This window comes from Phodopus roborovskii, unplaced genomic scaffold (assembly GCF_943737965.1).
Source record: "Phodopus roborovskii unplaced genomic scaffold, PHOROB, whole genome shotgun sequence".
Lineage (NCBI taxonomy): Eukaryota > Metazoa > Chordata > Mammalia > Rodentia > Cricetidae > Phodopus > Phodopus roborovskii.
Window position 1 is genome coordinate 1,231,281 of NW_026126598.1, and position 15,097 is coordinate 1,246,377.

The 15,097-nt window shown below is 52.8% G+C and overlaps 1 protein-coding gene across 22 annotated transcripts in view; it reads right to left on the minus strand.

Annotated features, from left to right (window-relative positions):
- Positions 1-15,097, minus strand: part of Ncor2 (nuclear receptor corepressor 2) — a 160,327-nt gene that overhangs the window by 91,250 nt on the left and 53,980 nt on the right. For 21 of the 22 annotated variants that reach the window (XM_051204936.1, XM_051204924.1, XM_051204926.1 and 18 more), the window contains 4 exons: positions 11,994-12,121; positions 11,190-11,367; positions 4,113-4,292; positions 73-186 (listed from right to left, as the gene is read on the minus strand). In XM_051204936.1, coding sequence (XP_051060893.1) covers positions 73-186; positions 4,113-4,292; positions 11,190-11,367; positions 11,994-12,121 — 600 coding nt within the window. The remainder of the gene's footprint in view (positions 1-72; positions 187-4,112; positions 4,293-11,189; positions 11,368-11,993; positions 12,122-15,097) is intronic. The other variant, XM_051204928.1, reaches the window with a different exon arrangement.

The following is a 15,097-nucleotide window of genomic DNA, read 5'->3' on the forward strand; positions in this document are numbered from 1 at the left end:
CTGATGCCTTTGACATGCAGTGTCCCATGGTCCACCCTTCCCCACCCGCCCACTTGCTCCTGCAGGGCATACCCGGTTCTCGTCATAGATGATCTGGACCAGGCTGCGGTGCTTTGATTCTATGGGTGGTGGTGACACCGGCTTCTCGGGCTCGGGCGGCTTGGCGGCCTCCTCCTCCAACTGTTGCTGCGGGGAAGGGGACAGTGTGAGCGGTATAGGCCGGAAGCTGAGGCTCTGTTTCCCCCCCTTGCCCACAGCCACACACAGGAAGTCAGGCTGATCGCCATTTCCTGTGAGTCACCCAGAAACTCTGAGCCCTCCTTGGCCAGGCTCCCTGGTGGCTGTGCATCCAGCTTGGACCAGGTTTCTGGGTTCAAATCCTGCCCCAGAGATTAGGGGAGGGGCGGGAGGGCATTCTTTCTTGCTAGGTCTCAATCCCTATCTGGGCTATAATGAGGACTAATGTTGAGGACTAACGAGGCCACACAGATGTAGCACTGTGCAGGATTTGCAAGGGGCCAGCCATTCTTACCCACCACCATGAGCTCCAGGGATCCAGGAGACACTGCAGGCACAGGGTAAAGCCCTCAGCCTGGAACACCACTTCTGACTCTTACAGCCATGCAGCTGTTTGTGAACCCCGTATTCCTCCCTCGGGAATAAGGAGTTCCTAATCTACTGAAGGCTAAACCAGGAGATACATGGAGAGTGCTGAGGGAGGCAGAGGGGAAAACTCGCCAGACAGAACTTTCCATCACACCATCGCTATCACCATCATAGTCACACCACCATCAGTATCATACTCATCTTCATCACCACCATCATCATGATCATCAACACCATTATCACCATCATTGCCGACACCTATTATAACCACCATTTCCACAACCGTCACCACCAGTATCATTACCATCATGATCATAACCACATCACCACCACTGCCCCATGCCATCAACATCATCACCACTACCCATCACTATCACCTTCATCACTATCGTTAGCACCACCATCACTGTTATCATCATCATCGCTACCACTATGATCACTAATATCAGCATCATCACCATAGTTACCATCAATGTCATTACTACCACCACCTTCACCCCCATCATCACCATTTTCATTGCCATCACCATCACATTTACCACCGTCATCATCAGCACTATCACCATCACCAACACATGCCTGTGTCTAACCCTGACCTCTCCTTCATTCCCTCATACCTGGCACCCTCCCATTGCTGCTGCTGTCAACTTTACCCCAAAGACAGAAGCCAAGAGCAAAGAGTTCATTTAAGACACAGATTCTCAGATCGGGCTAAAGCCCGCTGTAATGACCTACAGAGGGTGTCCTGAGTGCTATCAGAGCACGCTCCACTCTTGCCTGTCACACGCACAGAAAGCTGGCATGTTCAGTCACATGGGAGCAGAGCTTCGTGGCCCCAAACAGGGAGAAGATGAGGCATGAACAGTTAGCACTGAGCCAGATGAGTCAAGTTGCCTCTGTCCTGCAGTGACCCCTGGTGGCAGGTCTCACATTCCAGCCAAGAAAATGAAGCCAGGAAACCTAACAAGCACAAAGGGGAACAAGACCCTCCCCAGACACCAGAACAAAACAGTGACTTGGGTATAGCCCTGACTAAGACAGCACACCTCCCAAGACTGACATCAGACCTCAGGGCTCCAATCACTACACCTCTCTGACCCTTAGTGTCTCCTGCAGTGTGGCCGCGCAGTGACACTGCATACCCTATAAAAGTGTTTGGAACATCCAAGAAAGACATTGCACAAGTCCTGGTGTGGGCGTGGCTATAAGGAACCCAGGCCTCACACAACCCTCAACCAAAGATGAGCCCTGTCCCAGTACAATCTGGAAACTCATTGGGTGAGAACAGAAAAGGCTGCAACCCTCAGGAGCAGTTTCTGAGCTTCACATAGTGCAGTGGGTACAGTCACTGTGGGACAGTGTACCTCACTGACATGCTATGGGACAATGTACCTCACTGACCACTGTGGGATGGCCACAGTACACCTCACTGACACACTGTAGCAATGGCCACGGTACATCTCATTGACACACTGTGGGACAGCCATGGTACACCTCACTGACACACTGGAAATGCCCATGGTATACCTCACTGACACACTGTAGCAATGGCCACGGTACACCTCACTGACACAGAGTCACCATTACAGGACCCAGCAAATCTATACCCAGAAGAACCAGAAACAGTGATTCTAACACATATGACAAGGCTTTACTGTAAATGTTTATCTTTTTCTGGCCATGAGTCTTTTACCTGGTAAACAACAATAATGCTAAAATGAAAGTCATGTCAGCCGCGGTTTACCAAAGATGGTGGCGGGTACCTTTACCGCCAGCAGTGAGAGCTGTGCTCACCACCTTGGTTTGTGCTGCCATCCAGCAGTATGTTGCCAGCTTGGAGATATGGTCACTGTCATTGTCAGCTCTCATACACACCAATAAATTGTTAGCAGTGCTTTTTTTTTAAAAGCCGTGCAGTTTTTTGTCGCTTATGCTGTTAGGAAATTTTCCTTAAAGGAGTCGCGCAATTATCTGCTTTTCTCTCGCAGAGTTCAACAAGATAGACACATGATAAAATAGTACTTCTCCATGAAGAGTGAGGTTCATCTATGTTATGTGAACCTTAAAATCCTTATGCCAGAGACACAAAAGGCAAATGTATGTGAGTCCACGTATGTGACATGTCCAGTGAGTAACTTGACTCACAGATGTAGAAGGGTGGCTCTGGGCTGGGAGATGAGATACTGCTAAATGGCCCTGGGTCTTTCAGGACAATGGAGCTGAGGGCTACACAACATGATCCATTGCCAGTGAATTATAAACTTTAAAATGATTCACTTAGCTTGGGAATTTTAGTTTGGGGGGGGTGGGGTGGAGAGACAGGTTACTGGTTAAGAGTATGTACCACTCTTTGCAGAGAACCTGAGTTCAGTTCTCGGCACCCAAACTGGGTAGCTCACAGTCACCTGTAACTCCAACTCCAGGGTATAGACACCTACACACACAGACACATAGATCAACACTTATTTATCAAAATATATCTGTGAGTGGGGTGCAGGCATGGGGGTACATTCTTTTAATCACAACACTCAAGAGACAGAAGCAAGAGGATCTCTGTGAGTTCAAGACCAGCCTGCTGTACATGGTGAGTTTCAGGCTAGCTAGTGATATACAAGGAGACCTGCCTTAATTAAAAAAAAAAAAAAGGGGGGGGGGGAGGCAAACAGAGCACAGCAAGCTGAAAATCCACAAGATGGAAAGACAGAAGTGACTACCACAATTTTTTCTCTCGTACTCTTAAGTATGTGATCCATCTGCCTGTCTCCTAAGTCCTGGGATTAAAGGTGTGTATCACTATTGCCTGGTCGCTATAGCCTGTGGCTGCCTTTGCTTTCTGAATCCTCAGGCAAGCTATAGTAAATCATAAATACTATATCACTACAACTCCCCTTCTTTGTCTAATACAAAAAGGTTAAAACTAACATAAGAAAAATTATATACAATAAGTATATACAATATGTACAGGCAACACACACATGAGTATATTTCTTTAAAAAACCTTCTTTTATAAAATATCATTCAAAAAGCAATTTAGGGAAGAAGAAGAAGAAAAGTAACAGCAACAGCTCTAGACACTCGGCCTCCAGACTCAGTCACTATACACACACAATGGTGGCTCTCAAGCCAGACTTGGGGGACTGAAGGTGTGAGTTCTCCATCGGCCCTGCGAGGCTGACCTAACCACACCAAGGGCCCCACCTCCCTCTGGGATTCTGGACCACCATCTTAGAAGCCCTCATTGCCCTGCTCCCAGATCCCATTCACCTCATGCAAGGAACAGCCTAAGACCCTTCTCCGCCCTGGGCCACTCAAGCTGCCTCTTCTAGGAACCCTTGGTCCCTGAAGGATCTGGGCTCTCTGCTGGAGTTCAGGGATGTTAGTTAGCCTATTCTGCCCAGTCCAGAGGCTTCCCAGAAAAACAGGAAATCACATGGCTCTGGGCATCTGGGGACGTGGGGGCCAGCTCCTGCCTTTACTGGCGTTCCTCTCCCATCCTCACTACTCACCTGTTTCTTCTTCAGCTTGGAGATCTGCTGCTCCACCATGGTGATCTCGCGGTCCACGCGGTCCATGTTCTGGATCAGCTCCTCCTTGGACAACCGAGAAGGTGCCAGATCCAGCTCGGGGTCAGCGTGCGGTGGACTGGGGGGTGACACGGGCTCCAGCTTGCCTGCCAGGCTGCGCTCCTGTAGGTGGACAGGAGCACAGTGTGGTCACCCACCTCTTTTCCAGCTGAGACTTCAGGCTGCAGCACACCAGCTTCCTATCCCCAACAATCACAACTCTGCATGAAGAGCCTGCCTTCCCACCTGGGCCAGGCCACCCTTCCTATGGCTGTGTTCTTTAACGGCAAAATCCAGGAGGTTGCCATGCCACTTGAGCAATGACAGTCCCTACTGCTTCCTCCTGGTTATATCTCTCCAATTTCCCCAGAACAGAAATAAGACCAAAAGTGACTGACCCCTCCAGTCCAGCCCCATATGTCCTCCATAGGCACATGACAGCTTATGCAAGCAGGCTGCAGACCCTAAACTGGCACAGTCAGCTATTCAGAAAACACACCTGTCACAACACACAGGAGCCAGCAGAGTCGCGGGCCTCACTTCTTTTCTCTATGCAATGCTAGAGTTGGAACTGGGGACCTTATGCATGCTACGCATGCTGAGTGCTCTACCACAGACAGATCACCTAAGCCACTTTTTACTTTCAATCTTTTAAAGATTTATTTCATGTTGAGTGTTTTGGCTACATGTATGTACATGCACCACGTGCATACCTATTCCCTTCAAAGGAGGGGGTCAGAACCCCTGGAACTGGGGTTACAGACTGATGGGAGATGTCATTCTGTAAATATGTTTCTTATACTGGTTAATGAATAAAGCACTGTTAGCCAATAGGAAAGCAAGATAGGCGGAACTAGGAGACAAGGAGGAAAGAGGAAGTAGTAGGGAGGAGTCAAGATGAAGAGTCTGGAGAGAGCAGGACACCAGCCGGCTCTCCGGTAAAATGAGACCATGTGGAAATACATAGATTAACAGAAATGGGCTAATACTTAAGACAGAGCTAGCCGATAAGAAACAAGTACCTGGCCAACAGAATTATATCAAATACAGAGTCTGTGTGTGTTAATTGGGGCTGGCGCGGCGGCGGGACAAGACCAGCAGTAGGAGGAAAAACCTATTCCTTACAACAGACAGTTGTGAGCCATGTGGATGCTGGGAGCTAGACCTGGGTTTTCTACAAGTGTTCTAGGCACTGAGCCTTCTCTTCCTGTTGCCTGGGTTGTCATTGAACTTGAGATCCTGCCTCAGCCTCCCACTACAAGGATGATGGTCCTACCCCACCATGTCTGGCTCTTTTCACTTATGGGAAGCTTTCCTGGAGACACTGAGGGTTCCTCCTCCCTGAGGCTGAATGTGTATCTCACACATGGCCCTGCACCTGGCTCCTCCATGGTTTCCTCTGTTTTCCAGCTAGAATCGGGACCACCCAGGTTGCCCTGGGATGCTCTGGGAAGAAGGAGGTTAGAAAAGCAGCCTCATTCTCATCTACACAGCACTGGGCTCCAATCCCAGGCCTGCTCCGTAGGACTCAGCTCTGTGACTCAGATAGTGTACTGGTGCTGCCCACCTCAGCGTCCCTATCTGTATAATGCAGGGAAAGAGGCAGGAGTAATTTCACCTCTACAGTGAGTTGTAAGCCGTGGTACATTCAAAATGCACAGCCCACGATCTGGCACACACTCTCTTACCACTGAACAGCACTGTCAAAAAAAAAGTCTGTCCTTATCCTGGCTTCCAGCAAGGCCAGCCCCACCCTGCCTCCCTCTGGGCTAAGGCAGCAGCTGCTGGCAGGCATGGCCAGGCAAAGTCAGCGGCTGCTCCCCACCCCCACACAGCTGCATTCTATGGACACAGGGCGCTTTTATTTCTGGGAACAACTGCAGCCTGGGCAACCAGGTGCCCCACCTACCCCCACCACTCTTGTAACTAGAAGAGCCTACAACTTCTTTTTGTCTTCCTTAGGGGTCCCTGTCCCCATCCGCTGGCTCCCAGCCCAGCAACTTTGCCTCCTGCCGCCACCTAAAACATGAGGATAGAGGGACATGGCATGTTGGGGACTGAGGACTTAAGGCTCTCCCTGTCTCAAAATGCATCTCAAAAGTGAAGGTGGCGGCGAGTATGACCCCGAGCCCAGTGGTCACATCATCTGCTCTGCAGAAGAGAGGGAAACAGAATGAGAGTAAGGGTGAAGGCTGTGGGGCTAGGCAACCATGCCATCGGCAGGAGGCTCTGGGGCAGCACAATTGGAAGACACGGCTGACAACCCCAGCCACACCATGTGGCTGAGCCCCACTTCCTGAACCAGCTAGATGAGGCTGTCTTTCATGGTGGCTCATCCTTGGGACCAGGCATGAAATAATCCAACCCACACGCCGCCCCCGCCCCAGTGCACAAACACACAGCAGGTCCCCTTTGCTGATCCAAACACTCCCACATAACAGGCCACAAGAACAAAGGCCGCGGACTGTGAAACACAATCACAGAAACATCCAGCAGGGGAGAATCCACCCATCAAGACAGTCTACAGGGCTGGGGGAAGCCATGCGAACGACTCCGGCACAGCTGTAGGGACTCTTTTGGAGTGGATGGCAGCGGCTGGGGGGAGGGCACCCTGACTCCTGACTGTCCAACTGGTTCCTTCATAAACAGCAAGCCAGTGGTGGGAGAGCCAGTGCCCAGCATGTCAAGATACACTGAGGGCACCCTGGCAGGTCAGCCTAAGTGTCAGGACTGCTTGCTCACCCTCCTGTGGGTCCCAAGCCTGAGGACAACTGAGCCCTGGACCCAACACGAAACCAGGTGGCAATTTAGTTCTCTCCCCAGGCTCTCTTTCCTAGTCAGTCAGAATCTCCTCAGTCCATCAGTCAGACAGACAGACAGACTCCCCACCCCTCCCCACCCCCAGCAAGCCAGACTTTGCTGAGTCAGTCAGTCTTCCTTGTTCAAGGCAGTATAAAAAAACGTCAGTTTCTGACAAAGACCTATCAAAAGGGCTTCGGAATAGGAACCCAAGACTAAGGTCTGGGGCCAACTAAGCCAATCAAGCAGCAGGTCCCAGGATGAACAGAAGTGGCTGAACTGGAGAGCAGGCAGGGAGGACTCGCTCTCTGCTGGCCTCGGACCTGTGCAGGGTGTGGGGTTCGGGTGTCCAGGGTCACACGTGCTGTCTCTTATGCACTCTGAGAAGCAGGACAGGCCACAGTGACGTCAGCCACCTGGGCTGACCAAGCCTGGACCTCATTACAGGTGCCAGAGTCCAAGCGTTTGCGCTTCAGCTGCTGTCCCAGGCCCCAACCACCCAAGGACTTTTCAGAGAAGGTTCTACAGTGACATCCTAAAGTCCCCACAAACAAAGCCCAGTGAACTCCCAAGCACTGGGTAGCCTGAGCAGGAGGGCACTGCCAAACCGTAGGGGCCAGAAACTCCCCCCCAAATCCCTGCTCCTGCCTCCAGCTGGACTCCACACAAACCACATTTGCTCTGAAGAGTCGTGTACATTCCATCCACACCCACCCAGTCCCCCTGGAGCTTGGCTCCAGCCCAGCCGGGGCCCAGGCATGGGGGGAGAGGGGCAGATGGTGGGACAGAGAGAGACAGAGACACACAATCAAGTAGAGAGACAGACAGAACGAGAGTCAGAGAGGCGAGGCAGAGAATATAAAACAGGGAGGGTGCTGGCTAAATTCATGTCATGTAGCGCAAGTTACAGTCATCTAAGGAAGAACTCTTGACTGAGCAAATGCCTCTGTATGATCCGGCTGGACGCAAGTCTGTGGGGCATTTTCTTAATTAGCGATTGATGGGAGAGGGCCCAGCCCACGTGGGTAGTACCAGCCCTGAGCTGGTGGTTCTGGGTTCTATAAGAACGCAGGCTGAGCAAGCCATGAGGAGCACCCCTCCATGGCATCCAGGATCCTGCCCTGCTTGAGTTCCTGTCCTGACCTCCTTTGAAGATGAAGAGTGATGTGGAAATGTGAGCCAAATAAACCCTTTCCTCCCAAGCTGCTTTGGTCACGGTGTTTCACCAAAGCAACAGTCACCCTAAGACAGGGTGACAGGAACATTTCAGCCACAAGTGGCCTCACTGGGTGACTTTGAGGACAAGACCCTCCGAAGAGCCCGAGGCTAGAACTGGGACGTTCTGCTAAGCAGCTGGTGATAGCAAAGGATGATAGTCCCGTGGAGATACCCACCTGCTACCCAGCTGTGGAGGCCTACCACTAAGAGGCCATGCACAGCCCCTCGAGAGCAGGATCAGGGTTAACAGGGGTCCTAGGATGGGGAGAAGAGCCTCTCCCCAGGAGCTGCCTGCCTGAGCCCCATCCCCCAACTGTAGTATCAGCCTAAGTCTCAAACAGGGATGTCCTACGTAGGCCCCACAGGGCTAGGAAGACCTTGGCATGAGACCGATTCTGAAGGCGCTCACTCAAGTGTTAGCCTGTCGTCCCATAGCCTTCCTGAGCATGCCTCCTCCTTGCTGACCACCCCATATATCACCCCCACCTAGACTGGAGCTGCTTGAGTCACCCACTTGGGGTACAAGGCAGGAAGACCCCACCCCACTGTCCTGAGTGGCCACTCCCGCTCAAGCCTAGTCCCTAACTGCCACCACCTCCCCCCCCAATTGGAATGTCCCTCCAGCGCTGAAGACAGGTCTCTTGACCACTGAAAGCATGGCTGGCACAGACTGGACACACACAGGGACAAGAAATGGTCATCCTGGTGGTACCAGTCACAGAACCCAGAGCCTCTGGGGGGAGAGGAAAGGAAACAAGAAAGGATAGATGGATAGTGGGCGGACAGACAGATAGAGGACGGATGGATGGGGCAGCTGTAGGGAGGTAAATGCCAACAGGGAAGGGAGGCTGGATGGTGACTGGAAGGGGCCGGTGGGAGGTGGGTGTAGAGACAAAAGCACACTGACAACTGGAGCTGGAAGAAAAACCGGCAGAGAGGAGAAGGAGAGAGAGGGGTGAGCACAGGGCAAAGGGGATGGTGTGGAGGGAAGGAATAACATTTGGGCAAGAAGAGAGGCAGGAAGAAAGAAGTTGGAGCAAGGTCACCCATCTCCCACAGTGCAGGGCTGGAGGACAGCCCAGTGGTCACACCTGTCCCAAGTCCAAACCCGGTATGGTCAGCAGAGTTCCATGCCAAGAAGACTTCACAACATCCCATCAGGGGCTCCCAGACAGCATTGGATACCCACTATCATCAGTCCTGAAAGGCTCTGAGGGAAACACAGGAGAACCAGACACACAACAGCCAGTGGCAGGGCCTAGATGTGGGGCCAGGCCAGGTTTAGGAAACCACAAAGATGCATAGGGGACTGTAGCAAGAGATGACATCAGGGCCTGGCCACACCAGACCTGATGGCCACTTGAAAAAGAGCTAGACTTCCCTGCCTGAGAAAGGACCTTGCCTGTCCTCACATGACCCAGTGGTGGAGGGGGGGACAGAGGCAGGCAGTAGGGGAGGTGAGAGAGGTCACTGCCACAGTTAAGGTGAGTGATGGTGTCCCAGGGCAACTGAGGCCAACACAAGCTAGACAGTGGCTAGACCTGGCATCCACAAGGCAGGAAATGGGTGCTGGCCAACAGGTTCAGTGGGTCAAGAGGAAGGAGGGGGAGGGGTCCCAGAGGAGCTGAGAGAGAGCTGCCTAAGGTAGGCAAGTGTCAGTCTGTCGGTCTGTAAGTGACCTGTATTTCCCGGGGACAGTGTGAGGCAGGGAAAGAGAACTCAAAGTCAGGGAAGCAGATTCCATCTATGTCTCCTAACATCTTGGCACCTGCCTTAGGTCACCAGACAGGGTCATAGCAACCAAGCAGAACAGGCTAGGAATGGGCCGGACTTCTGTAGCTAGAACATGCCAAGAACATTCCAGAGCTCATGCCAATATCTCAAGTCTCCAATGGAGGCTGGAGTTTAGTCCTGTCACCTGGTCTAGCCTTAAGGTGTGTGCGCTAAGCTCACAGCTGAACCCTCTATCCAGCTGGGTCTGGGTCACATAGCGTTGGCCTACTACAGCACCTGACTAACAAGGAGCAAATGGGGCTCAGGGAGACCCTAACCTGGGGCAGCACCTCCCCCCCAGGAGCAGGGGCGAGAAAACAGAAGGCTTAGATCAAGCCTGACCCAGTCACCGGCCTGTCATCGGAGCTATATGGAGCTACATGCAAAGCGTAGGCAAGGTTGTGATTTCAAAGCCTGCCTGAGCTACAGAGTAAGTTCTAGACCAGCCTGGTCAATTTAGCAAGACCCTACCTACCTAGGAAAAAACCAAAACAAAACAAAAAAAAAAAAGTGAATAGGGCTGAAGGCCAAAGACACAGCTTAACTGGTAGAGTGCCGGCCTAACACTCGTAACGCCAGACAACGCCGAGTTCCAACCGAGTTCCAACCCTAGCACACCAGGGTGGGTGACACTGCTTCCTAAGAGTCCAGAGTGCCTCCATAGAGACAGGGCCCACCATGACTGTGCTCTAGGGCTCCTCTGGCAAACATGGCTGCAGAAGTAGACCCACCCAGCCCACCGGTACCAGGCACCATCCCATCCATCCTGTATCATCTTAAGGGACACTGGAGTTCCCTTCCCCAACATACAAACATGAGGCAGTCTTGGCTGCATGAAGCCTGAGGAGTCCCAAGCCACTGTCCCACACAAGCTCTTATCTATGCAGCCCAGCCCCGATGGGGCAAAGACAATGTGCCTACGAGGGACACAGGGGCTGATATGATGCCAATCAGTTCCTAGTTCCTGGCTCCCTGTTTCAAGGCTTCGCAGGGCTATCACTCCCACTCCCTAAATCACTCCGGCCAGGGCCAACAGCCATACACCGGGCCCTGCCACAGGGCCTGCGCATTCCTGCCGGCTGATGGCAGCCCCGGTGCTCAGCCCTACCCTCACACCCATGCCAGAGCTGTCCTCGCGCCTTTGGCCCAGCCTTTTCCTGCCTCCACCCCCAGCGCCTTTCCTGCCCACAGCAGCAGCAGCAGCAGAGCCAACCAATCTGACAGAAGTACCTTGGTAAGGTCTTCAGTCCCACCGGGCTGCCCAGTGGCCAGCAGGGGTGACGGACGCAGCAGGGTATCAGGTAGTAGCTCCAGGCGCGGGCGCTTGCTCTCCGTGAATTCTATGTCAGGCTTGCCCAGTTCGGGCAGGAAGGTGCGAGACTCGGGGCGCAGGTGGAGTTCCTGAGACCTGTGGGAGGCCAGGGACACGCATGACACAGGAGACAGAGGCTTGGGACCAAGACTGCGTGCCCACCTGGCCAGGCTGTCATGAGGAGCCTTGGTAGGTTACTCTGTCTTCCCTGGCAGAAGGGGACAGGATTCTGATCCATGAGGTCTTGTGGTGAATCACTCACTACAGGCTGAAGACCCCACAGACCCTCCTGAGCTGACCAGGAATGCAAAACATAAGACCCACCAGGCTATTACTGGCCAACTCTCTACATTTTAGCAAACCCCTGGGGACTCTAAGCCACAAAGAACAGCACACCCAACACTATTTCTTCTCACCCTCCCTGAGCAGACATCACTAGCTGATCACTCCTGCTGTTAAACCTGGTCTAGCCAGCAGGTGGAGAGCTGTGAGCTTTCTTGTCTCTTAACCACCCTCCTCAACCCTGGATGGATGGTCATAGCTGACCCCTCTTGCTGCAAGTCCACAGCCCCTGCTCCTGGGCGGGCCCCTAGGATGCTGCCAGGAGCACATGGTGCTAGGAAGAGCTGAAGTCTGGACCCCCGCAGCTTGGCCTACTAAAAGTCTCATTATCTGCCTGAGAAACATCACAGCCCAGACAAGGAGTCGCAGTTTCTCCTCACCTTTCACTCCCAGGCTGGAATTCAGACAGCAGCGAGGGCCGCCTCCTCTGTGGTTGGATGATGGAGCCGGGTGACAGGTGTGAGGTGTATTCACGGGGGTGGTGTTGGTACTCAAGCAGCCCCACTTCCTGTGGAAGAGAAGGATGGGGAGTAAGTGCAGGACCATGAGTAGCGTCCTTGCCGCCCTGCATCAAGAGGCTCTGGTGAGTTCCCACCATGCTCTGAGCCCTGTCCAGCTACAAGGCCGGGGTAGCCAGCCGTTAATGTAGACAGAGGTATAAACCACAAAATGCTGGCCTCCATACCTCCCCACCAGGCTTCACTGGGACCTGTAGCACTCTTGTATTATTCTTGTCTCCAGCTAGTGTACTCGAGCCCTGCGCAGGGGGTAGGGGTGGTAATTTAAGCACAATCCCCCATGGACAGTCAGCTTGCAATCCCACCTTTACTACTGACCACATCATTCAATTGCTGGTCTAGAGAAAGGACCACACTTAAATGGAAACGGAGCTTTTCTTTTGTCCTGACCACCTGGTCCCAAATAAACACACAGAAACTTACATTAATTACAACATGCTCGGCCTATCGCTTAGGCTTATTATTAACTAGCTCTTACAACTTAAATTAACCCATTTCTATTCATCTATATTTTGTCACATGGCTGGTGGCTTTACCTGTCCTCTAGCATCTTGCCTCCCTGGTGGCTGCTTGCACCCCTCTCCCTCTCTGCATTTTCAGTTGGCTTTCCTACCTAGCGTTATTCTGCCTTGCTATAGGCCAAATCAGCTTTATTATCAACCAATGAGAGTAATATGTGTCCACAGTGTACAAAAGGCCCTGCCTACTAACAGAGGGCCAGGAGCTGCCCTAGCAGGGGGCTAGCATCAGGTATCCCTAGGAGCAGAAATAGCTCAGCCTTCAGTGGAGACCCAGGTATCTTTGTGGACAGGTATCCCTGTGGGAGCCAGGCTCAGGGAGGGAGGGAGGGAGGGAGGGAGGGAGGGAGGGACAGTGCACATGGCCTTAGGAAGATGGTTCTATAAGCCCAGGCCTCAGCCAAGCAGTTGCTCTAGAGCCCCACCTACCATGGAGAAGAACAGCTGGCACACAGTGTGGGGGAGGAGAGGCAAGCTGGACCCTCCCACTTTGAGCAATGCCATGACTTCACTGGTCTGGCCACGCTCGGGTCGTCATGGTCTGTGGAAGAGGCCTCCACCTCAGCCTACCCTGGCAGCAAGAGCTGGAGAGTCAACACAGTTGACAAACGCCCAAACCTTCACGTCTCAACTCAGTGCCAGGCTCCCACACTGCTCACTAGCATCCTGGTCTTAACCTGGATCCCACAGTCCCTAAATAAAGCCTTCCTACATCTTCCACATGGGCCAAGATCACCTACCTTAGCGCTAAGGGGAAGTGAGAGGAGGGGGGGGGGAGAGTGAGTATGCACATAAACTCTAATCGGAAAAACAAGACAGGCTTCCACCTTGTACCAGGCAGTCAATCTGTTCTGTCTGCCTAGACACTTGCTTGGTTACACCGCAGCATGGCAATCGATTAGTAATGTCTGGCTAGGTCATGGCTACAGATAGCAAGATAACATAGTTTTCTTTTGTCATATATTCACTTCTCTCTCTCCCCCTCCCTCTCCCCCCTCCCTCCCTCCTTCTCTGACAGGATTTCTCTATAGAGCCCTAGCTGTCCTGGAACTAGCTTTTTTAGATCAGGATAGCCTATAACTCACAGACATCCGCCTGCCCCTGCCGCCTGGGTGCTGGGATTAAAGGTGTGCACCACCACCACCCCAGCCTTTTTGGCCCTTTTCATTTTGTTTGCTTTAGATGTTATTTTTAATTATGTGTCTCTGTGTGTGTCTGTCTATGCATATAACCCCACACAAGCAGGAGAGAACACTGGATCCACACTGGATCCCCTGGAGCTGGAGTCAGAAGTAGTCGTGAACTGCTGGACGTGGGTGCTTAAAGCTAAGCTCAAGCTCGCACGGTCTGCTGCGGCGTCTCTGCAGTCCTTAGCTCTGGTCTTAAAGCAGTTCTTACTGCAGAGAGTCAAGGGCACCGGCCAGGTGCCCTGAGGATGAGGACGCAGCTGGGACTCTGTCCCTGAAGAGTGAGCAACTGGGAAACCTGAGACCAGACTTCAAGGGAAGGGTCTGAGAGGACCCTGCAAGACCCTGAAGGAGACCTGTGCATGGTCGAACCCACAGGAAGGACACAGAGACCAGGATGACCCTACAAGCAAGACTTCAAGGGGACAGACCCCACAGAGAGGGCTCTGAGGGGACGACTGTCTCAAGTCACCACAGCCAAGCCCTCTGCACAAGCCGACTAATATGACCCCCAAGGCAGCCGGTCACACAAGGGGGGGGGGGCGTCACGGGTGGTCTGAGAGAACGGTGGGCCCAGAGAGCAGGAGCAGCTCCTGAGGTCACACTGCAAGGACAGCAGGGGTCCAGCAGAGTCTCGGCTGGCACTCCTGGGGGAAATGGGACACCACAGGGCCACGAGTGGCAGGCTCCCGGACTGCCCCACAGAAGGCTGCAGCATCCTGGCCCCCGCAAACTGAACAAGTAGGGAAGCCACAACAAGCACACCGTAGCCCAGGTCAAGTCCAGTAAGAACCACACAAGATCAGATGGAGGCAGAGTTCAGCCCACCCGTGAAGCCCGGATTCACAGGTTACTCCAAAGAGCCTCACCTCAGGGCTTTCACTCAACGTGGTGCATTGCCTATCCAGAAAGGACTTGGCCTGCGCCCCCCCCCCCCCCAACTCCGGTCCCAAATCCACTGTCAGTATCTGGCTCCTCACTTAAATAGAGGTCCCCTTCACTTCATCTTCGCTCACTATTCCCCAAATCAAGAGGGCTTCTCACCTTCACAGCTCTGTCCCCAGGGCTTCAAAGTTGGCAGGTGACAAACCTAATCAGCATTTGTCGAACAAGTAAATGAATGAATAAGTTAATGAGTAGATAAGTTAATGAGTGACTGGACAGATAGAGGAGGACCCTAAGGCAGAGCTGTGACATGTGCAGGTGGTACAGGACCCCTTCGATGTCCCTACATACCCAAGACATCAGCCCAAGCCAGCAT